Here is a 27,220-nt window from a genome sequence, read left to right as displayed (position 1 = left end):
GCTATCTTCTATTATAAAGCACAGGGCGGCAAATGAATCATCTAGAAAATTTGGGGCGGGTTTAATCCCGCTCAATATGTGGTTACAAACGGATGACCGTGCCAACCAAAAACTCCCGAGATATAATAATAATAAACTTGTTATTATTATTATCTCTTTTTTAGACCTTCAAGAAAACGGGGGGCTCTATACTCTTTTATTGAGGAACACCACTATACTCTTTTATTGAGGAACACCAGCTCTAGAACAAAGAGAGAATACTTCAGATTCTTGCTCGGAAGTCGGAAGTCGAAACTAGGAGCTTTATCATATCCTCGTTCCTGCAGTAATCTGAGGTCGTGGTATCCATACAAACAAGATTTTGGGCATCTTGTTTTGGGTATATGCTATTCTCTAAATCGTTGTTCTTTGGGTATGTTATTCTCTAAATTGGCTGGGCAATTCGATTATATTTTCATATGAGTTGAGTTGATTATCTGGGTCTTGTGAATCATAAAGTATTATTGTTCTATGTGGATTCCTAACTATGTAGTTATTGAAAAAGAATTGGGGATTCAGAAACTATTGTTAAGCATGCTTGATAATTGGAATTGGAAATTTTATATGTTGTTGGGAAGGTGGAATTTAGATAGATGGATATATATATATATATATATATATCGTAGAATTTGGGAATTTGTATACGCTTATGTGATCTAGAAAGTGGTCTTCACACACTGTGAGGTGATTTATTGAATGTAGAGGTTCATGTTATTGCATTCATTTGTTTGTAAAAATATAAAATTAATGACTGTTTGAAAGATTCAATTCCAGATATGGCCGAAGATTTCACTGATTTTCAGTTAGGTGATGACATTCTACGACCACCATATGATAATGTCCAATTTGATGATAGTGAGACTCAAGATGTTGGTGGGTTATTTGTCCCTCAATCGGCTGTTTCCATTGAAAACAGAAATAGTGAAGCCAATGAGCGGGGTGTCAAAAGAGGCCGAGGGAAAACCATTGTTAAGTGGGGCACTAGTGGAATGAGAGAACGAGTTATTTGGGGGAAGAATGGGGTGCCTCTGTGGCCAAGGGATAAATGTGGACAATACTCTATTTACCTTGGTAACCTGGCAGCTGACTGTGGTTATTTCCCAATTAATGTCAAGGATTGGCGACACTTTGAAGAGGAGGACCTTGCCCCAGTATGGACAAAGATTGAGGTATGTGCACTGCTAATCTAGAATGTTATTGTTATGGATATAAATATCCTTCAACCAAAAGACTTAGTTGTGTAACACTAACTCTTGTAGGGGACAATTGATTGGTCTGAGGCTGAAACTGCTGCTAAGAAGCCAACAATCAAGAAAACAGCATTTGAAAGACTTGCAGATCGTTGGAAGCACCACAAGGCACACTTGAAGAAAGTGTATTGGCTTAAAGAAAAAGGGAAAGATTCACGTTTTCAATGCCCTGATAATTCCCTTGATCCTGTTCAATGGAGAGCTTTTGTTACTCACTTAGATGACGAGAATACTCAGGTACTGAAATAAGAAATTCCTTAATATTTATGGTAGTCTATATATATGGGTGAGGAATATTTACTTGTCCTTAACAGGTCAAGGCTGATATAAATGTTTCTAATCGCTCACAAAGGACAATGCATCATAGCACAGGAACAAGAACTTTTGCAGCATTTGTTCATGAATGGGTGAGTATCTTAGTTAAAATGACAAAAATAATTAATAATTGAGTGGTATGTCAGTTATATATTAAGAAAATCAATGCAAGTTGTAACATGTAAATGTCTTAATCACATAAGAAGTACGTACCTACTCGAATAGTTATCCTTATATATATTATGTTAATTTACACAATGATCTGCCAAATTCAATTAATTAATAGTAATTATATGATAATATTGTAGTCTGTGGCTCTATTAATAGGTAAAATGTCTCTATTAATTGTTCATGAATGGGTGAGTATCTTAGTTAAAACTTATTTCTGATCTATTGCTTTAATTTACAATTTATGTAACTTCATGCTTATTGAAAAGTATCATATATGTGTTGCAGAAAGTGCTAAATGGGATTGAGGGAGAACCTGATAGGATAGAGATATTCAAGTTAACACATGGTAAGAAGGGGAAAACAAATGAATATGTAGATGCTTCGTCCGCCAACGCAGTGGTGAGAACTAATATTGTTTGTGTTTGCATCTGTTCAAACTTTTTTTATAAAATTGTTTACTGCCTTGTTTGACTGCCTTGTTTACTACCTTGTTTGACTGCCTTGTTTGTTTTTGCATCTGTTCAAACTTTTTTTATAAAATTGTTTACTGCCTTGTTTGACTGAAAGTTTTTATGAGGGCTTAGCTTATCTTATTCATTGATCATCATGTGTTGGGAACACTGACGGGTGCTTAATAGCAATCTTGCTTTGTTTTACAAAGTTTTTGCTGTGTATATACTGTTGCAGGTTTCTTAAGTTTTTGTATCAAGTTTAATATAAATTGTTTTTCCCATTTAAGCTTGGTGTTGTTTTCAACCAACTTTAATATGCACTAGTTTTGCCTTGTCAGTGGCCATAATTATATCTTCTTAAACGCAGCAACGTTTGGAGAGGGCTGAAGAAGAGAGAAGGAGATTAAATGTTGAGATCACTCCAAAGATTAGGGAAGATATATACGCAGAAGTTTTAGGGCCGGAGAAGCGTAATCGAGTTAGGGGACTTGGAGCGGGAGTCCGTTGGCGTGATGTTCCACATATTCACACTGAGAAAAAGAGTATTTCTTCCACTGTGGAAGCACTAAAAGCACTAAAAGCACAACTTGAGGAACATCGCTTGGAGACCGAAAGATTAAAGATTGAGGCCGACAAAGAGAGAGAAAAAGCTGCTGAAAGGGAAGAGAGAATGAGGAATGAAACATAGAAAAGAGTAAAGGAACAGATGGAGGAGTTTAAGAAGCAACAAGCCATTGAAATGTCAACCAAGGTGAAAGAGCTAGCTCTATTTGAAATAGGAAAATGGATGAGAGAAGCTGGCTGGTCGCAGATGAATACGGCACCACAAGTAGAGCCAATGACACAACTTCCACAATGCATCCCAACCCCAGATGGCAATGGCATGTATCAGCCTATAATGTATCAAAGGGATGTTGATTCACAACCTTGTTGAAGATGGTTAGTCTCACCTCATATAGCTAACCTTATTGCTTTAGATGATCATTTTTTGTTAATCTTAATGGATTTAATTCTTGGACAATGATTATGTTGTTCAAAGGGGGAAAATCTTAGTGATGTTACATCTTGAACAACATTGTATTCTAGACTACTAGCCTTGTGTTTTTTGTAATCCAAGAATGAATCTAGTTTGAAAATATATATTTTGGTATGAAATGAACTACAAACATTTGGTCTAAATGTTAAATGTAATATTTTGGATGGAGTTATGAATTTGTTTGCTTTCTTGTTAAAAACTTGAATATATATATAATGGAGATATATGAGTATGGTAATATATATTTGACCAATATTGATGTTTTTTTTAAATCTATTATAACTACTCACACAAAATAGTGTGGATATAAAGCTCAGGACATCACACTGATATCAGTGTGTATTGTAGTATGACACACAGATATCAGTGTGAATAAATTGATATCAGTGTATTGTAGTATGACACACAGATATCAGTGTGAATAAACAATTTATTCACACTGAAAACTTGTTAGACAAATTGAGTATGACCGTGGATTTTCATGGGACCCACGTAAACAACTCACACGGACTTTAACATCCGTGCCTAATAGCTATTAGCCCCCCCTCCAAAGTACACCGATAGACATTCCGTATGCGCACCGTGTGTAATAGTTTTCTGACACTGACATCTGTGTGAAATACTTTCAATTCTCACTGATTAAAATCAGTGTGAGAACTCTTTTTGCTAGTAGTGGCACCCAACTCAGGCCCACGAAAGATTGGAGGCGCGACTGGAGAGGGACCCGCTCTGATACCATGTTAAACAGCGACAAGCGTGGCCCGTGGACCAACTGTACCGATATTGTCCCAACTTAGCCACCTCACAGGTGTTGGGTTTTAATCACAAAAGGCCTTGGTACAATTGGTTATTATCCACCCACTTATAAGCTTTATTTTCTTTGTCACTTCTTAGATGTGGGATCTCTCCTCTCCAACAAACTGCTCAAAACTGTTGCTCATGTAATAAATCACATGTCTATCTTCATTTATCTCCACTTCTGACCCTTTCCTCAGATAACCTTCTTGTAATCTTCCTCCAGTGCTAGGGGATACACAGACCGCTGCAGTAACGCACTGCTTTAAAAAGGTGAAGATACCCTCTCTAAAAGGCCAAACTTCAATGGGTGAAAGAACACCATTACCTACAGCATTCTGAGTTGGTGAAACCCTCACATCCTTGACATTTTAACATTTTGTACTATTACTATTTGACGAACAAATTCTATCCTTGATTAGACTGCATTTCTAGTAAATGATTATAACTGTTCATCACTCACCTATAAGCTATAACATCTTTTGGCAATCTGGTAGGCATATAATGAAAAATAAATATAGGAATGCTCCTTAAAAAACCCAAGAACAATAGGATAACATACCCCTTCTCAGAAATATTTGAAATCACTTGCACGTTGGTGGAGGTCGTACATTGAGATGAAGCCGGCTTGAGATCTCCATCTGAATTATGCTTGCCTCTGTTGTCTCTCACAACACAAAACTCTCTGCTGCTACCTGCACATAAGGTTCAATAATCAGCAAGTAATACAAATAAGATGGAATAACATGGCTAATTGTCCACAACTCCACAAGAACTTCCAACGTTCTTTGGGCTTACAGAATGCAAAAGGAACTCTAAAGGTCAGTATACAAATGGCAATATAAAGTTACCAATACTTCAGAGAGGCTGGAAACATATTTGCAACCTTTAAGCCAGGCTTTTGTAAGCTAAGAGGCTCTTTGAAGTTATTTAAATATTCTTTGTTCTTTCCAGAAGCTATTAGTGATTTTGCTTTCTTTGCAAGTAATCCTCTCTTTCTATGCAGCCTAGTAATCATCTATTGTTTTCTAATCCCGTCCCTGAATTTGGTAATTTTTAACCCTATGTAAGACATTAACAAAACAGTAGTAAAAAACACATTTTCTCATAGATTTTATCAATGTTTAACCGAAAGGAGCATTAGTTTGATCCACAAAATTTGTGTTGAAGAGTCTAGGAAGACGGTGAAAACATGAATTGGCATTACCCTTGAACTCAAAACAAAAATTAGCTTTATCTTTCCCCTCTACCTGCCATTCTCCACTACTACTGATCAATCCCCACAAAGCAATTCAGAATCAATAGTCACTAAGTTGGAGCAGAACAAAACAAAACTCAAGTGAGAAAGAGCAAAACTGTCACCTGAAGCACTTTCACTAGAATCCATATCGGTCTCTTGAGACCATCCAGGAGGTGGGAGAGACGAGAGTAGTTTTGGTGCTTTTAGAAATGAGAGAGACGAGAGAAACCCTAAATCTCGAATGATGTTTGCACTCATCGGGCTAACACTAGCAACTAGTAATGGGCTGCTACTGCCCATTGCTTTATTTTTTTCATTCAAAAGAAATAATAAGCTGTTACGGTAACTTTCTAATAGAGTGTGACGATCTAGTTATAAACATATTTAGTGTGCCGCTGCTACTGTAATTTTATAATAAAGTGTAACGATCTAGTTATAAACCTCTCTAGTGTGCCGATGAGAGTAATTGAATCTCTATAATTCCTAGAATCAAAACCATAATACTATTATTTGGATACAAAAATCACGATGTTCGATGATAATAAACAAAATCGTAAATATAAAGAGATGGGGAATCGAATTAGCACCGTTTGAAAAACTAATATTTAAAATCGCAAAAGAATTAGTTTTTTATTCCTGATAAACACTGAGCTCCCGCCAAATTTACAATGTATGCTTGGGAATTAGGACTTTCTCTCCATTTGAAGGAACACGAAGAAGAAGAAGAAGAAGAAGAAGAATATTTAGCCTCTGAAAAAACAAAACGGAATATTCGGCTGGCAATTCGTTTTTTTTTTGCATAAATATGTGGGCCGGCCCACTGTTGAGCTTGGCAGGCTGGGTAAATTATAAAAATTTTAAATTGCAGTAACTATAAATATCACCCAGCTGCCTTCTCTTTCTGAAAATCTGTCACACTTTTTTACCTTTCTTTCCGGAGCTTCCAAATTTTACGACGTCGTCGTTCCCCGGAATTCTCTTTTTCCGTCTCCGGCTCACCGCCTCCCCCGGCTCGCCATTCACACACGGTTATTCTCTCTCTCGTTTTTGCGCCTCCTTCTTTCGTTATTTTGGTTACGCTTTCCTAGACTTAGGCACTGTCCGATTCGCCGGAAAAGCTCCGGCGACGGAATTGAGCGGAATATTTGAATGATTTAAAGCGTTATATTATAGAGAAGGCAATGCCGGAGGTTCGAGCTCTAAATGGTTTTGGTTTTTGATTCTCGAGTTTTCTTGTGTGGATTTTGAAGAAAGCAAAAACGGAGAGCTAGGGTTTATGAAGAGTGGAAGCTGATTCGAATTCGAATTTTTTTCTTGTGGATTGGGTTTAGGGTTTATATAAATGAAAATTGCATGCTGATTTTAGCCTTGAGTGGAAAACTAGAGCGATTTTGAGCATGTATTAACGTGTTTTTAGTTCATGATTCTTGAGTAGTAGTGTTGAATTTTGTGTAATTTGATGCCTTTTCCAGTCGATTCTCGAGTGCTGGAACGCTATTGGTTTGAGATAATGCAGTTATTTTTGTCGAAAGATATGCTGATTTGTATAGTTGCTTGCAGGTTATGAGTTGGTAGGGTTCTTGCATTTGAGCTTTCGATGCCGGGGAAAGGTGTGTGACCTTGGCTGTTACATGGCTGAGATGAAGATAATTGGAGTGTTCTTTGTTTAGAAATTCCGTTCGTGTGTGGTATAAATATAGGTTACTTATTTGGTGCAGTTGCGTTTCTGTTGTTATGTCACAAGCTGAAAAGGATCTGGTTGTTTCGAGTAAACACCGAAAATTAGGGCCAGACTACTTTGGTTACTATACAAACGAGGTGGTAGAGTTGTTGTCACGCAATGAAGATGTTTCACCTTTTGCTTCCGACAACTCAGATATATCTCAAAGTAGACGTGTGGGGATTAAAGGCAAGGATAGGATTGAGCATAGTAATGGTGTGGATGTTTCACCTTTTGCTTCCGTCTCCTCAGATGTATCTCGGAGTAGACATGTTGGGGTTATAGGCAAGGATAGGACTGAGCATAGTAATGGTGTGTCTGCTTTGTTGTTTAGTGACAGACTAGGGAATGAGCTATCAGATTTCAAAAAAGAAAGATTGAGGTTGTTGCTCAGGCAGGGAGTGAAAGTTCTTGCACGAGAAGTCGATGAGGTATGTTGGGGAACTGGGATGCGTATTTTTTGCTTTTGAGTCTGCTTAAAAAAAAGGATTAGGTACAGTTATAGATTCATGTTCTTGAACTATATAAAATGATGTTGATGTTTTTAATTAATGGATCCTTAAGTGGTAGACTTGTAGCGATCTAGATGTTACTTTACTGGAATGTATGCAACACTTTCGCCTAATCCCTAGGCTTCTGCCTGATCCCTCAACCTTTGGGAAACTGAATTCTGTGTATATTTTACGTTAATATTTATTCACATATGGCTAATGTGAAACTTGATATATGTCCACATTCACTATGTCAACCTAATCTGTGAAAATGACATTAGCTTCTCATTATTGGAATCCTGTAGTTTCTACTAATTGTATGTGTAAATGCAGATGATAGAACCTGCTGTAGCAATGAGCAGGTTAAAATCTAAGCTGGAGAGCAGAAAGTGTTTATCAAGCAGTGCAGCATGTGATGTTGATGCAGAGAAAGCACCTTCACCTAAGAGACTAAAGAGATCCTCATGCTCTTCTAGCAGCCTCTCTGCACTATCTTGTCCCACCGATCCTGAACCAAACAGAGAGGTATCTTTTATCTTTGTCTTATATGGGCGTATAATACCTCAGATATATCTAAAGTCGGTTTCAGTTTCTTAGTTAGTACTTAGTACTAAAGAAACATCTTCCCTCTACTCTTGTATTATTGATATCAAAAGGATAAGTTAGTTACCATTGTCATTTTCCTTTTCTTAGTGGTGTATAACCCCAGCTTGAAATGGTGGAATTAGATATGTCGTAGAATTCCATTTCTATATTACCAAAAAAAAAAAATCTATGGTCAAATTTCTAATGTTGCTTAGGACTCTGCTCAAGTGGCCTTTCTTATTTTTTGGATTATGTCACTTCACAAGTCTGCACACACAGATCCTTCAAAGACATGCCTTCTTTCATTTTGTTTTCCCAGCCTTTGTGAAATGCTTGCGAGTTCACTTAGGAACATGAAAATATACAGAATGAGGTTTGGCCTTAGATGCTGAGATAGAGAATGGGTAGTTGAGGAGTAAATTTTTGGTTCAAAGTCCTTGGTAGTGTTGGTCAAATTATGCTACTGGATGAGATGTTACTCAAAGGTGGTAGTTTGTGCAGCATTCATACCCATATCTGTTCTCAATTACTGATGCACGAATGGGTGACTTCATATTGTACTGCAATTCTACTCTTCAGGTCGATGATGAATTGCAGTCCCTTATTGAAAGCAACAGCTTGCAGGTTGAGGAAGTGGTAAAAAAATATTCTGATCAATATCATAATGAAGTAATTTTCTGGAAATCCTTCTGGTCCTTCTCTTTTTATTACTACACAATCTGATCAGCTTCCCTTGTTTCCGCTCTGAACAATTTTTATGTGCTTTTTAGGCTTCCTATATTACAATGGTTACATCTGAACGGAAGTTTTTTCTCTTTTTTAGCTAGGGCACATGGAGCAGCAGCTTGAGAAAATTCTGGACAGTGTGATGTCCAAGTGCAGGTATTTATTAATAATGCTCACTTAGAGTTGATATTTGATAGCTCCAGCTGCTTTACACTGTACATGAGTTGAAAAAATGAGGTAGTCTGATGTTTATATAAGTGTCTGGAAGTAGATGGTGGAGATATTTATAAGTTGAAATCAAAATGTAGACAATAGTTCACATGGAAAGGATGGGGTTTAAGAGATAACCTGGGTGTAGATTTTGTTTGGTGGAATTTTGGATCTAAAATGAGAATGGAAGAAGAAATGCTTCATCCGTGCATGCAATTGATGAACTTAAAACTTCAAATTCCAGGCCTATGACCATTTATGAGAAGAACAAGCTTGGAAAACTGATTCAGAAGTTACCACCAGAAAATCTTGACCGTGTTATGGAAATTATCCAGAATAGCAACACAGCTTTTACGAATTCCTCTGATGAAGTTCATGTGGATCTTAAAGAGGAGGTAATGTGCAATTACACACCATTGAAATAGCTGTCGTGATTTAGATTGCTTTCAGCAGTTTATCATTAGATGCTGTGAACTAAGATAACGTCTCAATTCCTTTCTGCCGTTGTATCTTTTACTTGCAGTCTAATGTAACACTATGGAGATTGTTTCATTACGTAGAAGCAATTGAGAATGCTAGGAAGCTTGCCAAGTAGCAGGCCCTATATGAAGATATCAGTTTTCGGGTATTTCTCTTGTATCTTCCCCAAGGCTTTGAGTTGTAGATGGTTACTCTTTTCTGATTTTGATACCCAGTATTTGGGAGAACAGGTACTTGAGAGGAGTTGCTGATGATTCTACGTTTTGACTGTAGAATTTTGGGTAGATTAACCCCAGTAGTTTTGACGGTCTTGATTTATGGCCTAGTAGTGCATAAGTTTTAGAGCACTCAACTTCAGATGCATGCTAGAAGAGGATTTTTGTTCTTTTGTCCTGCACAGTTTAGTTTGTAATCACAGGGAAAGCTGTACATGTCTTACTGTATACGGACTACTGAAAGTTAAGGAATCAAAATTTTGCAATTTGAATGATGATTTCAGGTTGTTAACGCCAAGACCTGCACGAGAGAATGTGTTTCGGTTTCTTGTACTTTCCGGGTACAAAAGATTATGTAAATTTTCTGCTTTGGATCTTCATGTCTTGTCAGTTATATCATATCTACAACACCATCAGAAGTTTGAAATCTTGTGAGAAAATCAATCAATTCTATTGAAAGCAGGGTGACAATTTGTTCCAATACAATGAAAAGTAATGGTACTGAGAATTGCAATGGACCTAGTAAATATAACGACTGGTGATATGCTGCTGGCGAGATGTAGAGGATGCATAAGGTAGAAGGGCCTATCTATATGAACATAAAATTTCCTAAGATAAATTCTCTTGTGGATACAGAGAAAAATTACAAGAATGCTAACATCCTCTCGCAAAACCAGGCACCATCCTTGAAGGGCTCACAATAACATTCTTATTAACTTGAAAACAAGCCACGCCTTGGTCGCTCTTCAGCAACATTCACTCGGATTGTTCTACCATCCAAACTCTGCACAGCCAATGGAGAATTAGGGGCTTTGTCAATTATAAATATCTAGCAGTAAGGCAAAACATAATCACATTATATGGCAGACTCGCAGCTCGTTTGTATTTCACTATATATGTATAGAGTTGAAAAAAGCTTTCTCGGCGCTCTACATTAAACAAGAAGTCAACTACTAGAAAGGTGAGATCCGTTGAGTCTAAACGCATAGATCTTGTTATGAAGAACCGTGTTTGAAAGGCGTTCAAGGGATTCAAGGCATTGTGGGATTGAAAACTAAATTCTAATCCAAGTCATTGCACAGACTCAAGCTTATAGCTCTTTAAATGTTGCATAGATAAGACCAAAGGCGGATCATCATCCATTCATGTTCCTTGATATGAACTTAATCTATTGCAACATTATGTCCTATCTAGTGGACAGTGAATCCTCAAAGTTCAATTCTCAATTTCTCTGCACACACTAGGTGGGTGAACAAGAAAAATTTAACATCAACGAATCAAGGCAAGCATATACCTGTCCATCAAGAGCTGCAATGGCATCCTGCACTTCAGTCTCAGTAGAAAATTGGACAAAACCAAACCCGCGTGAACGGCCAGTTTCCCTGTCATAAACTACCCTAGCACTCACCACATTGCCATGTTCACTGAACACCTGCTCCAAACGAGAATCGTCCACCTGCCAAGGCAGGTTACCAATGTAAATTCTGTAAGAAGGTTCATTCACTCTAGGTGGTCTTTCGGGGCGTGACCCTCTAGGAGCAGCCTTGTTCACAGTCAAAGCCCTTCCACCTAAATCCTGTGAGACACAAATGGAACTTTCAAACACTCAGCTTATACGAGAGAACTTTGAATCCAACAAGTCTGCTAAGCGATCAAAATACGCATTCAACCAATGTAATATACCCAAATGCATCAACATTCAAACAAACATGCATACTTCTTCTACAATTTCCCCTTAATTTCATAATCTACATTAACAAAAGCAATGTGTCAGGGTGTCACTTACATATCGGTTGAACATCTCCACAGCCTTCTCAGCTTCTTCAACAGTACTCATAGTCACAAACCCAAACCCTCTGCTCTGATCAGTTTCCCTATTGTAGATCACCTACCAATTCGAAAAAAAACCAAAAAAAAAAAAACAGAACATAATGTGACAATAATCCCAATGCTGCAATCAACATTAAACCAAACAAAAGACCCCAAAACTAACCTCAGCAATCTCAACAACTCCAGCCTCATTGAAAGTGTTAGCAAGAGTCTCACTGTCAACATCAAAAGGCAAGTTACCGACATAGAGCTTGGCCTCTTCCGGCGGCTCCGGATAGAACTCTTCTTCCGCACCAACCACAGAGCTCTCCTCAGCTTCTGCTTCTGCTTCACCTTCAGACACTGCACTTGGCTCTAATGGCACCTCCTCTGTTTCCAAAACCTCTTCTGCCACCTCTTGCTGGGCCCATTCCGATGTCTGAGCCACATGGAGCGGCAGAGACTTGTGTTTCAGAGAGAGCCATGAAGAGAATGAGCATGAGAGAGTTGAGAGCTTGGTGGGTTTGGAGGGAAATGAAAGAAAAGGGTATTGGGTTTTGGGGGTCGAAACAGAGGCTAGACAAGTTTCGGCTATTGTAAGTGGCTTCAGAAACCCAGTGGTTGTTGCAGAAGACATGGTTGCAGAGAGAAGTGAAGAGGGTGGAAGAGATAGAAGGGGGAGAAGATAAGGAATGAGAGAAGAGTTGGGTTTACATGAGAGGCGAAGATGGTCCAGTGAATTTGCAGGTGAGGAGATATTTTTCCATTTTGACGAAAAAAACGATGTAAAAAGGGTAAAACGATGGGTAGAAAGAGAGACGGTAAAAATACCATCCACCGGAGAAAGTCTTGCCGACGACCAAATTTTGTACGGTTTATGAAGTCACACTTCTCCGATGGTAGACCAAAGTTGATAAGAGACATTGCAAGTCTCTAACACCTAGTGGGGAAAAAGAGAGACGGGGTTTTACCCATCCACGGTAGAAAGTGTTACCAGTGATTGAATTTCCTATAATTTATAACATACTAACACTTCTTGATAGTAAATTGAAGTTATTGTATAAATTGTAAAATATATTTTGTATTTTTGATAAAATTATGAGTATGAGAGAATGTTCTTTTAACTCCATGACGAGAAACACAAGTTCACTACAATAATCATTATCAATCTTGAAAGAATTTGTTTTGGAACAACAATTGACCCAAGGGATTAGAGTGTTGTTAGGCGAACTCTAGACGGGGCTGGACCGTGGGATAGGCGGGCGCTAGGAGGACTTGGGCGGTCAAAAGATGGTTTGTGAAGGGGTTAGGCAGTCAGTAAGCAGGTGTAGGCGGTCACTAGGCAGGATATAATTCGTGATTTCGTATCGTACCGAAGCTTTGGCATCAAAAACTATTTCCATTTTCGAAGTTGACGCAATCATGCGCATATATGAAATCTCTGGTAATCTCATTCTGTCAATTGAAGATGTGTCGAACAAGAACAACGATCAATTGCAAGTCGCTTCATTGTCGCAGGTAAGCTCTACAAATTGTTCATGTTCAGCCTTTCCAGTTTATGATGACAATAATGAGTGATACCATCCGATAATTCCAACAGGTTGGAGTCTCCCTCTCACAAGCCATATTGACCAAGTGATCGAAGGAAATAAAAACATCAATCTGCAGGCTCGAGGTAGGCTTTCCCTAACGAGTTTCCTTTCTTGCATGCATCCATATTATGATCGATTAGTCGACGTTTTCATAATTTGATTCATTGGAATTTCGATTCTAGGAGCTGATTGATGATTTGATGGCAGTGGCATAATTAGTTAATATCATTGTTTGATCACTTGATCGACGTAGTATGAACTACATACGTAGGTGGTACAGAATCAACTTTGTTTGCCGGAATTCACATGCATATATATACACACACACACACACACCTCTGTGCCCGCATACGCTTCAGCAGCTTAGTCCATCATTCTGTTTCATATATAGGTTTGAAGTTCTTGTAAGCTATGACTGCATAGAAGGGATCAGACCCGGAGAGCAATCCAAGCAAACCCATAAACCAACCGAATGGTGATTGACGACTCTTGGTACCATCGGCATCCGGTAATTTCTTAACGACTTCAGCTTTTGTGAACCCTTCCACAGATTGAAAGTATTGCACTACCAACTGTATTCGGCTGTACGCACTCCCATCTCTCCATGCCCCAATTGCTTTCTCGTAGAACAATCGGTTGCTAAAGCTCACTATGAACACCCCTCCTGGTCTTAGAACCCGGAAAACATCCGCAAACACCTGTCATACAAACGTACATAATTAGATGCGAATGTGAAGAATCAATTGAGTACGTAAAGTTCTTATTTTCTCTACTGCTATACGTATACACCTACGACTCAATACACCCTCCAAATACATGTCATAGAGTTCAATAACAATGTGGCTACAAATGTATTAAGCAAAATAAATAACAGGTAACAAATGTCGCTCAAGAAATATCTTAGATCGCCGGCCAGAAGCTTCTGAAATGGTAAATATACACAAAGACACGTCGATCTTCAGTACGTTAGTATATATATACGTAACTTCTCGGGCTGTTGAAGATACTGAACGCTAACGGTGCATAATACAGCATCAAAACTAGAGCTTTCCAACTCGAGACTCTGATCTTGATTCAGATCCTTGACGAAGAAGTAATCCAGCCTAGGATTCTTGGAAAGCTCTTGGGCATTTAGGCCATGTCCCACGACTTTCTTATACTGTACCTCCTTCGGTAGATGACTAACCCATGAGCTCATGAGATCAAGGATCTCTGACTCGGGTCTCAACTTTTCTCTATACAGATTGGTCAATGTGGAAATGAAGCCATCGTCGACATGGGTCACGAAGCGCGGATAGGCATAGAAGTCTCTGTCCGGGTAAGTATTGAGCTTGGTTCTGCCGTCTTGAGGAAGAACAAGGCGCTTGATTCTGCCTGCTGGGGAAGTTTCATTCTTTTCTGATGAAGAAGTGCATGAAATTCTTGAAGGGTTAAGTTTGGTGGTGAATAGAGGAGAGACGGTGGTGTGCGAGTAGTGCTGCAGGTTGCTTGTCATGGACTGATGCCATGGCTTGAGGTTTGAATGAATGGTGACCATGTCTTTGAAGATGAATAGTGAAGATAGCTTGTTAATGGTAGAGCGATAGCCTATAGGTCGATTGGTAAAGAATGATTGAAGCTAACTAGTGTTGTCTTGACTCCCAACCACGAAAAATGGAGTGAATTCGCTACTCGATTTCTCAAGCAACGAAATATATGACAAAATTGAACGCTAAAATCATCAGACTTCAAGAAATGAAAACAAAATTTCATTGATACATGTCGACTCAAGAATTAATATAAACATGAAATAAACTGAGTTTTGGAGCCAAACAATCCTAGTGCTTACACAACGGTATGAGGAATACTTCTAGACAGTGGCGTTACATACAAGCTTGAAGGGGTCTGGACATTTATAATCTTCCCATAATCACTATATATATACCTTATACAATTGATGAAAGTTGTGTTAATTCCATTACTGAATCCGGAAACAAATTTATCGATCACGTTTCATTTGTCCATTTTATGCTCACCCTTCTAAACTCATGTCATGTGTCCAATTGCTCAATTATATCTAACTTTCAATTGAGAAAAGACACATAACATGAGTATAGAATGGTGAGTACAAGGTGGGCAAATGAAAGGTGGTAGGCAAATTTGCTTCTTACTAACCCCCCCTGATCAAAGCGAATAACAAGGAAGGAATAATTAAAGATGATAATTTAGAACAAATATTACTTAATGTGTACTAACTACACCAGATTCATAGAAAGAAATACATAAATGTTGCTCAAATTATGGATATTACAACTAATTATTAGTGGGAGCTGATTTATTCAATTTTTTTTAAGAAGTCAATTGTTTTATTAATAAAACTTAATAATGTGTGTTAGGCTATATCAAGTACGTAACATAAGACTTGCTAAAACTAACATTGATACTATATCTTGTTTGATATCTCGAGTCTCGACCCCCAATCTAAATTCTGCTTCCGCCACTACTTTTAGATTGGATGGCACTAATTGAAGAAGATCAAACATCAAAATCACTTTACCCCATGCATTCATTTACACGTAATTCTTTCTTATTTTCTCTGATGAAAATCTTCCCAACTCAAATTCGTCTAGAAAAACATCAAATCGTCTTATCGCATTCACTTACACGTAATTCGCATTTCACATTATATTGTAAAGTGAACTTTCAGATCAAAAGTTTATATATACATGCATCATATATAAACATATGGTCCTTCATTTCAAAACATCACAAATCAAAGAAATTTCATATTAAAAGTTAATAGACATAATAAGCCAAGATTAACAGTTAAAATGTAATCCAGCTAGGGATTTCTAGATGCATGCCAACCATCCAAATCTAATTGATCGACTTAATTGCACGTGCTCCATGCACACTCGGAAAAAGTTTAGACACACTAGATTGAATTGATCTCCTTTCCTTTGTCTCATTAATTAGTTCATTCACAATGCTTCATATAAGGGGCCGTACCCCATTTTTATGGTTTTGGAAGAATACGAATGATTACTACAAGCAATTAGTCTCGACTTTGGTCGGGTTTCTATTCCAAACATCCACATCCAAACAAACCAATCTTAAACAAATATTGTCAAAGTTTCGTTGCTAATTATAAGTGTGTAGCTCTCGAAAGTGATTAATTTTTCAACCGAGTGTGTATTACGTTGCTATTGCTTTAGGGAACCAATTGCCGTTTTCTACCTATAAACTTGGGACCTTTCATAATTCTTCTACAAAATATAACTAATGTTCGAAGCAAAAATAGGCGATGCTAAAGAGTGGGGAATGTTTAGTATATATCTGATTGTATGTGTGAAGTTGAATTAATGTGCTCGAAATCATTTTGTATCTCTTTAAATTTAGGAATTAAAATACGTCCAATATGGGGGTAGCGAACAACAAAAGGGTTAGTGGAGCTATATATATAATCTTGATACAAGCTAGCTATCTAGTTCATATCTTATGATTAGTTTTTGCCTCATATGCATTGGCTAGACCATTTGATTTACTCATGGCATGCTGAACGGTCTTACAGATAATTATATAAGAAACCTTCAAGTTCACGATCATAAGTAAATGGACTTCGAGTTACATTTTCCTCTTCAATTACTAACACGAAAAAAAAATGCGAATAAAACTAGGCACTTTATAATCAAGAACTCATTCCCTAAATTTATCTTCTTCTTCAATCTTCATTTTTTTTAATCCATCAGGCGTCAAATTCGTAAATATAAAAAAAGTTACATTACCAGCAAGACCCACATGAAAAACTTAAATTGCCTACATCAAAAACGAGCTATGAACACATCAAACTATCAAAGTAACGAGCAATTTTGAATTAAAGTTTTGTTGCCTCCATATCATCATAAATGCATAATCCGCAAGTAAAAAAATTCTTTTAAAGATGAACCCAAAAGAAACTTGCGGTCAAAACTCTTGTTTGGTTGGATTTTTTTAGTAAAGCTGTTCGATTGCGTTCGGGAAGGATATGAATGTAGGAACCAATCTGTTTGAGAATAATAAGGAATATTGAAATCAATAACTAAAAATGTAATGGACGAAAGATCTAAACATACATTAATTTTTGTTAAGAAAGTGTAATTAATGTTGAAAATGAGAAAGGAAATTAGTTCTTCAGGATAATAGATCGAAGGATTTATTGCCTTGCAATAGGAACCATCTTCCTAATCTTACACTTACGCACCAAATGGCAAAAGTTGCACTTTCTCTTTTAATTTCGAGTTAAAATCTGCAATACATATACCTACTATACATCCTGTACTATCACCTTCAAGACAAAATAAATTGAAGGATTTGGAACACTATCTGAACGTAGCTAGAATCTCAAACATGCGATACTTTTCTATATGAAAGACATTACCGTCCATGCATGAGATATAGAAAGTGTAAGCCTATATATATGTAATATGCTTAGTAGTACTCAAACAGTTCATGCACCCAAAGGAGCAATAATGGATGGATTGTCCCCTCTTTTATTATCTTTCTTGCTTATACTACTATCAACGCTGGCCTATATTCTTCTCATCAGATTGTTTCCAAGTAGAGATGAAAAGCTTTCTGATCTCGCCGCAAAAAACTTACCGCCGGGAAACATGGGGTGGCCGCTTTTCGGTGAAACTCTTCACTTCCTCAAGCCTCATTATTCGGGTTCTCCCGGAACCTTTCTGCAACAACACTGTTCTAGGTCATCATATCGATCATTTGTTTTCGTTTTCGTTTTCTTCTTCATCAAAGTTTTGTTAACATATATGTATGATGTAGTATTAATATATTATATATCCTGTGTGCAGGTATGGGAAGGTTTTCAAGTCGCATCTATTTGGTTCGCCGACCATAGTTTCCTGCGACCTTGAGCTCAACATGTTCGTTCTTCAAAATGAAGAGAAGCTCTTCCAAGCAAGCTACCCCAAACCCATTCATGGCATTCTTGGGAAGTACTCTTTGCTCATCGTCTCCGGTGACCTTCACCGGAAGCTTAGGAATGTTGGCGTCAGCTTCATCGCCTCTTCCAAGTCCTCGCCCCATTTTCTCCACTGGATCGAGAAGCTCTCAATCTCCATGATGGACTCGTGGAGTGGCCAGAATGAAGTTTCTTTCTACAAAGAAGCTAAAGCTGTACAGTGAACACTAGTCTCAAGATATCAATTCTCTAATTACAAGCCTTTTAGACGTATAAAATCGGAGGAGATCAACTCCATAAGGACCATAACCAATTATAACTCCCTCCTAACATGTTTGCTTTCTAATAGATCAACGTGTATGCTCATTGCAGTTCACCCTTCGTCTCATGGTGAAGCACCTCCTGAGTGTTAACCCGGACGAGACGTTAGCGTCGAGGATTTTAGAAGATTTCCAAACTTACATGAGAGGCTTTCTTTCTCTGCCGATAAATCTCCCCGGAACCGCTTATGCTAAGGCTGTTAAGGTACCAATCAATGATTGCATCTGTACGTACTCATTAAGCTAAATCTGATATGCCTGTATATACAAAAATTGATGTTGATTGTCTTACAAAAGAAACTCACTCCTTTTATTATTGTGATTTGCACTCTATCAATCAGGCTAGAGCACGGCTTTCTTCATGCGTGAAGGACATTATGGAAGAAAGGCGAAAACGGAGACGCGAAGAGCTTGAAGAAATAGAAGAAGGAGAAGTAGACTTTTTAGATGCGATACTGTTGAAACAAAGCCTAAACGACGATGAAATAGTTAGCATTATGTTGGACATAATGCTGGGAGGGTACGAGACAACCTCCACACTCATGGCCTTGATTGTCTACTTTCTTCATCATTCGCCAATTGCTTTAGCCAAATTAAAGGTGACATAATTAACTTGCATATATCATGCATACGGTCTATATATATCTATAATATGTATGTATATGCAATATGCTTTTGCTAATTAGTAATTACCTATAGTTGCATCTGCTAATCAATTAATTATTTCAAACTGTCGGCAGGAAGAACACGAAGCTATAAGGGAAAACAAAAAGAATGAGAGCACCCCCTTAGACTGGGAAGATTACAAAAAAATGGAGTACTCTCACCATGTACGTAAATATAATGCAGGATGATATATATTTCAGTAAATTAACGTTTACAAACCTAATATTCTCATTTCTCAGGTTATTTGTGAAGCCATGAGATGTGGCAATGTCGTCAAATTTGTTCACAGGAAATCTCTTAAAGATGTGAAATTTAAAGGTTGATTGCAGTTCAACAGTTATTCGATCATTCAGTTAAAACTGTTGCAGCTAGTTAAATTCCTCTGTATATGGTGTATTATATTCATTAATTTATGGTGTTAACGTACACATAATATTTGATTTGAATTGGTTTCTGATCTGAAGAGATTCTGAACTACAGAGATAATTATACCGTCTGGATGGAAGGTTCTTCCCATCTTCACCGCGTCACATGTGGATCCAGACCTTCATGATAATCCGGCACAATTTGATCCTACGAGATGGACTAGTGTGCGTATATCGCTAACTTCAATTGAATAATTTTTGTCTAGAGTTCTAGATCACATACATATACTGATCTTCGACATTCATATATATATATATATATATATGATCTTCATATGCAGAATCACTTCAAAGAAATGAGCAGAAAAGTGACACCATTTGGTGGAGGAGCAAGGCTTTGTCCAGGAGCTGAGCTCGCTAAAGTAGTCATTTGTTTCTTTCTGCACCATCTAGTCCGTACGTATAGGTATACACCTAAGAATTTACCTAGTTACTGAAGCCTGGTAACTATAACCACATTTGGTCTAATCAACCAGTATACAATTGCAGATGGAAAACAAAATCAGATGAGTGCCCACTTGCTTACCCCTACGTTGAATTCCGAAGAGGTTTACTGATAGAGATTGAACCTGCTGCAAAGGACTCGATGAAATTATGCTCCCGATCGAGCTAAGATTGCAAATTATAGGATAGAAAATAATAATAAGAGTCGTATGTATTAAGCTATAGTGAAGCATATACATATACATAGTTACATACATACATATATATATATCTAATAGCACAAAGTACAAGTACTAGTATGTGAGTTGGCTTTTATTTCAGGGTTTATTTCAATCAAGTACCACCATCTTTATGTGAGTTTTGTTCACTATCAAATTCAAACTTCTTGTTTTTATTTTACCAAATTTTGAAATATATTTATCCGTCACAAATTACTTTAGACGTTTATATAATTTCTCACAGTACAGTATAAAATATGGTCAGTCGAATCAACGAATCATCCGATCGATCACATTCATTAGTGCCTTGACTGCCAAGCTAACATGATCTATCAATTATTTTAAAAACTCTTTCTCTATGCCTTGTTCTTGCTCGAAAAGATCACGGGGTATGAGTCAACTGATACTATAAAGTTTCCATTTCGATCGGTACAACATTTCTATATATACCTCAATTTTCTTATCATCGTCATCGAATTGAAGTTTAAGTATGACATATCCAATGCTGCAGTTCATCGCTGATAATGGGTTACTTCTGCTAGAGGTGCCATCCACTGCAACGACTGCATCAGGTCCTCCCTATCCCTCGCATTTACCGGAACAACAGTGTCCATCGCGAATATGATAGTTTCAACACTAGGCAATATTGATGATGACAAGGTTTTCAGATCTTTGAGAAATATGAGATCCTGAAATCATGAACAAAGAGTGCCATCCGCTTGGAGCCACCGAATACTTTAAGAAACTCTGTCAATTTGGGAAAATATTTCCATGGCAGCTGGTTGAAGCTAGAATCTTCACCCCAAATGTCCCAAAACATGATGCGACAGTTTCTTAAATTTGGAGCTTGTAAAGAAATTTTGGACTCCAAGTAACTTTCGAAGCTAAAATAATCCAGATTTGGAGCATTGATTGTGCCATTCACGTCATGACTCTCTTCTAGATGAAGTGTTTGCAAGTACCCAGCATCAATGCTAATGTACTTCAAACTGAAGCATTTTATCAAGAGAACATGAGTAAGATAATCATAATTCATAAGGTTTTTGTGAAATTATCGTAAGAGATTCCAAACTCGCAGCTTCGTGCATGCACATGAATCATAAAATCCATGCTTGCCTTGCATTGCTTGATTTCCAAAGATTTCAAACTAGAATTTGAAACACTAACATTAACGCATCCAATGGAAGACGAACTTATGGACAGGTACTCAATCGCAGGGCACTCCTCAATTAGGTAGGAGAGAATCCCCATCAAAATGCACATTTTTGAAGGACATCTCTTTCAAGGAGGGAAGAAGAGGCTCCAAACTTTTACAAGTATCATTTAGTCCTACTCTGACATACTCCAGATTAAGAAAAGTTAATAGACTTTGCATTGACAAAATTAGTCCTTGACAAGCCGTGCTTGTTGTTTTCCCACCAATAACCTTCATTCGCTGTTGCGATTTAGTATCTCTAAGGCTGACATCTACTCCTTAATTTCACGCTTCTCTCAAATGCATAACTCAACCACTCGGTCACAATGATAGCATCCTTGGACAAGTAGCTCGTCATGTGAAGCCTAAACTTATCCAATACTGGTTTCTCTTTTCTGAAATTGTTGCATACTACCACACACCTCTCTAACATGTTGACGAACTTATGGTGCTCCGGTTCGTCGTCATCGTCGCCACCCTCGTCAAAATCTAATGTAGGAACATAGGCCAATATACCCTCCCACTCCTTGGAAAGAAACCTCACGCCCACGACGGTTTTGGTGGGAAGACGGGTTAGGATTTCATGGATTGCAAGGTTTCGTAATTCAGATAGATCTACGTTGTTTACGGCCATTACAAGATTCATTCACGACGTGCTTTTCTTCTTCCAAATTCGCTAGCTAGCTGATATGAATATTTGGAAGGACCATACCAGTGTATGTATACATGTTCAATTATTCCTATATAGTTAGGGAAAAGGAATTAATATCATGATGCGATTAGATTTTACGATCCAATGTTCCATAGTCGCAATTGGGCCGAAACTGGGCTGTAGCCCAATACTGTTGGAGGCCCAAAGTGGAGATACTTTCTTGTCCAAAACGTTATTCATATTTGTTTAAATTATAAACACTCAGTAAAATAGAGACGGAGACTGAAATCAAATCCCTGATAGAAGAAACCGAGGGCTTCGATCTCCGACTACTCATCATCTTCAGGTAACCCTAATCTCACTCTCTCGATTTGGATTTTTACTAAAAGCTACGACTATTCGAAAAGTTTGAAGCTTGAGCTATTTCTTAGATTTAGGGTTTTTGCCGAACTCTGTAGCTGGGTTTTGTGGAATCGAAAGCTTAGAGTAATTGGGTTGATATAGCTCTGTGGTGGGTATTAGGGGAGACCCATTAATGTTTGTGAGCTTGTATTGAGGCACGGAAGGTGTTTGATGAAATGACTGAACCGTGTGTGGGTGCGTGTAATGCGATGAATGAGAGGGAGTCTGTATATTGGGGCAAGCAAATTCATGGGTATGTTGATAGTAATGGGAGGTAGTTGAGTGTGTTTATATGGGACTGAGTTGGTTGATCCTTATGGGAAGTTGGGTTGTTTGAGTAGTGATTTGAATGTTTCTGAGGAAAGTGAAGGTTGAATGAGTTTGTGTTTGGGACACAATGAGTTTTTAAAGCTAGTTCTAACCGTATCAGTATTGCTTTGATTTTGCTTCTTCTTATCTGCTTGTATCTGTTGATTTTAAATCGTATTTGATGTTCTCTGATTTTATTGCTATTGGTTTCTTTTCAATATGTAGAGTACTGTATAAATTTGGTATCTGTATGTGTGAAAACTGAAGTCCTCTATTACTTTTCTCAGTAAATGGTTAACCAAGTGTTTGAATGGATTGTTTGTTTTCCAAGAATAGCTCCAATTGAGTCTGTTTTGTTTTGCTTGAGGTTGAGTAGTTTAGTAACTAATTCAGGTGGAATAATCTGTGTTTGTTTGTGTTCCTATGCTTGGAGAAATGGAATGGTATATGGTTCAGGTCAGGAAATTGATTAGAAAATATAATTTGTTTGCAGGCTTGTTTGACACTATAAGATGGCAAAATCAGCCATTGATGTTCCTCCCAAGGGTGGATTTAGCTTTGATCTGTGTAAAAGAAATGCTATGCTTTCAAAGAATGGGGTTCAGCTACCTCCATTTACGAAGACGGGAACCACCATTGTTGGGTTAATTTTTCAGGTACGGCTGTTTTTTTATTTAACAATCGTGTGAGTCAATTATTTCTTTGTTCTTATTCAAACAATAGATTTCTTTGAGATGTACTGTATTGAACTTTTCCTTTTCGAATTGTGTTTAGGACGGTGTCATTCTTGGAGCTGATACCAGGGCCACCTCCGGGTCAATTGTGTGCGATAAAAACTGTGAGAAAATTCATTACATGGCGCCAAATATATATTGCTGTGGGGCAGGAACTGCTGCTGATACTGAGGCAGTTACAGGTAAATATTAGGATTTGTATACTGCTGGATATGTTTATATCCATCTGTTTAGAGTCACATGATGATTTCTCAAAGTATCATCATAAATTTTGTTCTTAATCTGCTGCTGTTCTGTTTTTTTTTTCTAGACATGGTCAGCTCACAGCTGCAGTTGCACCGTTACCATACTGGTAGGGAATCTAGAGTTGTGACTGCCCTCACATACCTCAAAAGACATCTTTTCAGGTAGAGTTTAATCTCTCTCAAGTATTTCCTGCATTTATTAGCTCTTTTAGGTACATTCCCTTTTTATAAGCACAACGTTATTCTTACTCATACATCTATTTATTTAGTTACCAAGGTCACGTCTCGGCTGCATTGGTGCTCGGGGGTGTTGATTTCACCGGCCCTCATTTGCACACGGTAAGCTTTATTGCTTCAGAAAGGTGGATGTAACAATGCTGTTTTCTTTTGGCTGGAAAAATCTGATGAGTGGCAATTGTTCTCACCCAATATGGCAGATTTATCCGCATGGATCGACTGACACACTCCCTTATGCCACTATGGGTTCTGGCTCACTTGCTGCTATGGCCATCTTTGAGTCCAAGTACAAAGAAGGCCTGACTGTAAGGATCCTGTTTGTTTTCTGAAGTCACAGTTGGAAATGCTAGTTCATGATATCTTTGTTTTAGATTACAGGCAATGCACTGTATACTTTTAGGTTTTTCTAACTTCCTGTTTGTGTTCTTTGATGCAGAGAGATGAAGGGGTGCAGCTTGTTACAGAGGCTATTTGCTCTGGTATATTCAATGACTTGGGAAGTGGTAGCAATGTCGATATCTGTGTAATAACTAAGGTCTGTTGGTTTTCACTAGTAGTCACCTTTTCTGGAAATTATAAAGTGATAATTTAGTGCTAATGTAAACTCTTTTATGTATTTGTGCGGGTTCAGGGCAATAAAGAATTTCTGCGGAACCATTTGAAGCCTACCCCTCGAACCTATATCAGCCCCAAAGAATACTCATTCACCAAGAAGACAGGTTAGCATAAAACTTCCGTCACCTTATTTTTCATGATATGACCACAAATTGTTTAATCAGTGTCATACACCACTTTCGTTTAATAAAAGCTACCATCATTTGTCATGTCTCTCATATAGGAAACTCATGTCTTCACATCATGTTAACTTTTGGTTTGCCTCTGCTATTATCACATAGGCATTATGCCTCTTCATGCATCTGTTGTTCCCTTCCATATTTGCTTTATTTTTACCTGTGGAGTTTTTCGGTAACAGGCTTTACTTTTCTGTGCTTTCTTTCTTGCAGAGGTTCTGGTAACCAAAGTTACACCTTTGAAGGAGAAGGTGGAAGTCATTGAAGTTGGAGACGCAATGGAAGAATGATAACTATCCTAAGAAATGGATCCCAACTTTTTCTGAATTTGTTTTCTAAGTGGGTCTTCAAGTATTAATTTAATTCCTTGCTGAACTAAATAGAACTTTCCTCTTTTATAGAGTTCTGCTGTTCTGATCAGCACTTCATGTTCTATTGGATGGCAGATACCACAATTTGTTGTGCTTTGATGTGTTATGTTATACTATTGGATAGCTTGTGACCTCCTGAAACTGAGGTTCTGATATTAGTTTTGTTATTTTTGGGGACGAATATCACCAGTGCATGGCTGGCTCCTACACTCAAAAGCATGGGTTCCAATCCTCTTTTGTTATCATGGTTAAATTTTCCGTTTCTTAAAAAGACAGTAAAGGGAAGAGTATAGCACTTGGCATGGCTTTTGGTTATTGGATAGTAATGACAGAATATGCTACCACTTTGTTTGTGCTAGAAGGAAAATTGCCATAACAATAAGATATGAAATGAGTTTCAACAATGACTTTAGTCTCTGTTCTCTTATTTTCTTGACATATAACCATTTTCGGAGCAACAATATTCTGATTTAGGCTTCAAAATCAGTAAGCATTTGAAAGATTTATCACGGTTTAGTAACCAATGTACACAAATACTGCAATATTGAAGTATTAAAGCAGCACGCATTTGTTGAGAAATCAAGCATTCATCCAGATGGTGATAATCAGATAGATGTGGATGCTTGAAGCCATGTCGAACCGTCACATAAAATGGAATAAGGAAGCACCGTACCATGGTATCCGACGTTGTTATTTAACTATCATCTTAACGATAACTATATATTCATATGCTGTGTGAACTTTCGTGATATACTACAACAAGAGTGGAGAGATCAATGTACGTAGTCAAATATTGATATGAACACGTCTTCATTATTGGTTCATTCATTATAGGCCGGGAACATAATGGTGATGGTTAAAATGAAACTATGATGACTTCAGTTTTATATTCACAATTTGCATGCACTTCAAGCCTATATCTACTCCTAGTATGTTTTAGTGTTTGATATTATCATGTGATAGTTACTTGGATGTATGAGGTATTAGAGATAATTAAAGTAAGATTGAAAATGGTTTTGTGAAGTATGTGAAAATGAGCCCCTCACCTATATGTTACAGAGTACTCTGCAACATAAGGAAGCTCGTTGGGATTAGCCACACCCAACCACAGGTCTCTCAACTGCTGGGAGGGCTACATGGTCCACTAGATCAATCACATACGTGACAAATTGAGGGACTAGTCTAAGCTAGGAGAAAGGGCTATACTTTTACATTCGGAAGAAATCTTCCAGCATGTTTGTAATTTATATTTCACTCACAAAAGTACGATATGCACGCACTTGTTCCATTCATTATGAACACATATCCCTCCAAATTCAACATGAAAAATGGATCAATGAAGAAATTCCCTCACCTTCATTTTCGTCTAATAAGAGAATTAATATCATTTTCGTAATACTTGATAGTAGTCTCTCGGCATCTCCAACACTTGGAATTTATTTACCTAAACAGGGTTCAACTGAAAGAAGAACTTACAAGCTTCCAACTTTGAGCTAGTCTCGGATGAATATACATGTATTTGGTAATCATTTGCTTTGCGAGTGGTGTGAAAATACAGGACCTTGTAATGAGGTGATCTGTAAGGATCAAAAGCCAAACCGCAACCAATGATACATTCCATTTCTACCTCTGGGGGAATTCCAAAACTTGATGCCCGGTTGGTTGTGGGATCGACAACAATATATAGGGATGTATCCATACATATCGCCTCACTTGAGAGGCCATAGCTAGAGTGGACAAATACAGGGGCCATCACATGAATTTCCGGCGAAAATAAGAGGAGAACGTTCATGATAAAGGGTAATAGGGATGAAAGAAAACTCGCCGGCAAAAACACCGGAGCTGGGGGAGTTTCTTGAATTTAGGAGAATGTAGCGGTGACAAACTTGGGGCTGGAGATGAGACACTGCCAATACGTGGAGACACATTTGAAGCGGATTAGAGATGGAACTGGTAAGCGAGCTAGGATCTCGATGAGGACTTGTTCAATGTTGGCTATGGTTTCTGCCAATGTGCTGCTGCTGCTGCTACTAGTGTAACAGCTACTCCACAGTCTTGGCTTGGATCGGGATCCAACAACCATAACACTACTGCAAAACATCTCTTTATATCAGGATCGGCCTTTTCTTTTGCTTCCTGCTCTTCTTAT

The 27,220-nt window shown here is 37.9% G+C and overlaps 6 protein-coding genes across 7 annotated transcripts; 4 read left to right on the top strand and 2 right to left on the bottom strand.

Moving 5' to 3' along the window:
* Positions 1 to 266: 266 nt before the first annotated feature.
* Positions 267 to 2,915, top strand: LOC126797452 (uncharacterized). The gene is made up of 6 exons (XM_050524080.1): positions 267 to 412; positions 814 to 1,208; positions 1,299 to 1,526; positions 1,604 to 1,696; positions 2,061 to 2,174; positions 2,595 to 2,915. Exons 2-6 carry the CDS (start codon positions 816 to 818, stop codon positions 2,913 to 2,915), a joined length of 1,149 nt encoding a protein of 382 aa, XP_050380037.1. The 5' UTR covers positions 267 to 412; positions 814 to 815.
* A 3,298-nt stretch (positions 2,916 to 6,213) lies between these two features.
* On the top strand, positions 6,214 to 10,022 carry LOC126797504 (transcription factor GTE6). Of its 2 annotated transcripts, none has more exons than XM_050524131.1 (8): positions 6,214 to 6,326; positions 6,859 to 6,908; positions 7,017 to 7,449; positions 7,843 to 8,034; positions 8,674 to 8,763; positions 8,918 to 8,976; positions 9,275 to 9,425; positions 9,554 to 10,022. In XM_050524131.1, exons 3-8 carry the CDS (start codon positions 7,033 to 7,035, stop codon positions 9,623 to 9,625), a joined length of 981 nt encoding a protein of 326 aa, XP_050380088.1. In that variant the 5' UTR covers positions 6,214 to 6,326; positions 6,859 to 6,908; positions 7,017 to 7,032; the 3' UTR covers positions 9,626 to 10,022. The 2 variants fall into 2 exon arrangements, with proteins under 2 accessions (XP_050380088.1, XP_050380089.1); XM_050524132.1 differs by having other exon boundaries at positions 6,859 to 7,449; positions 9,554 to 9,655; positions 9,741 to 10,022.
* Positions 10,023 to 10,154: 132 nt separating this feature from the next.
* On the bottom strand, positions 10,155 to 12,261 carry LOC126797505 (28 kDa ribonucleoprotein, chloroplastic-like). Its single transcript, XM_050524133.1, has 4 exons — positions 11,719 to 12,261; positions 11,512 to 11,613; positions 11,020 to 11,301; positions 10,155 to 10,509 (listed from the first exon to the last, which is right to left on the bottom strand). The coding sequence occupies exons 1-4, from the start codon at positions 12,169 to 12,171 to the stop codon at positions 10,438 to 10,440; spliced, it is 909 nt and encodes a 302-aa protein (XP_050380090.1). The 5' UTR covers positions 12,172 to 12,261; the 3' UTR covers positions 10,155 to 10,437.
* A 1,236-nt stretch (positions 12,262 to 13,497) lies between these two features.
* Positions 13,498 to 14,663, bottom strand: LOC126797451 (uncharacterized). The gene is made up of 2 exons (XM_050524078.1): positions 14,157 to 14,663; positions 13,498 to 13,824 (listed from the first exon to the last, which is right to left on the bottom strand). The coding sequence occupies exons 1-2, from the start codon at positions 14,661 to 14,663 to the stop codon at positions 13,498 to 13,500; spliced, it is 834 nt and encodes a 277-aa protein (XP_050380035.1).
* Positions 14,664 to 17,732: 3,069 nt separating this feature from the next.
* On the top strand, positions 17,733 to 20,108 carry LOC126799884 (cytochrome P450 724B1). The gene is made up of 9 exons (XM_050527148.1): positions 17,733 to 17,846; positions 17,953 to 18,277; positions 18,435 to 18,587; positions 18,724 to 18,981; positions 19,123 to 19,212; positions 19,288 to 19,312; positions 19,529 to 19,636; positions 19,768 to 19,879; positions 19,963 to 20,108. The coding sequence occupies exons 1-9, from the start codon at positions 17,755 to 17,757 to the stop codon at positions 20,084 to 20,086; spliced, it is 1,287 nt and encodes a 428-aa protein (XP_050383105.1). The 5' UTR covers positions 17,733 to 17,754; the 3' UTR covers positions 20,087 to 20,108.
* Positions 20,109 to 22,249: 2,141 nt separating this feature from the next.
* Positions 22,250 to 25,278, top strand: LOC126798215 (proteasome subunit beta type-7-A). Its single transcript, XM_050525106.1, has 9 exons — positions 22,250 to 22,328; positions 23,187 to 23,349; positions 23,468 to 23,609; positions 23,738 to 23,834; positions 23,942 to 24,011; positions 24,110 to 24,214; positions 24,346 to 24,444; positions 24,541 to 24,628; positions 24,914 to 25,278. Exons 2-9 carry the CDS (start codon positions 23,206 to 23,208, stop codon positions 24,988 to 24,990), a joined length of 822 nt encoding a protein of 273 aa, XP_050381063.1. The 5' UTR covers positions 22,250 to 22,328; positions 23,187 to 23,205; the 3' UTR covers positions 24,991 to 25,278.
* Positions 25,279 to 27,220: the final 1,942 nt, after the last annotated feature.

The sequence above is a fragment of the Argentina anserina genome, chromosome 6, assembly GCF_933775445.1.
Source record: "Argentina anserina chromosome 6, drPotAnse1.1, whole genome shotgun sequence".
Taxonomy (NCBI): domain Eukaryota; kingdom Viridiplantae; phylum Streptophyta; class Magnoliopsida; order Rosales; family Rosaceae; genus Argentina; species Argentina anserina.
Note: the sequence above shows the minus strand (reverse complement) of the source record. Positions and strands in the feature narration are given on the sequence as shown.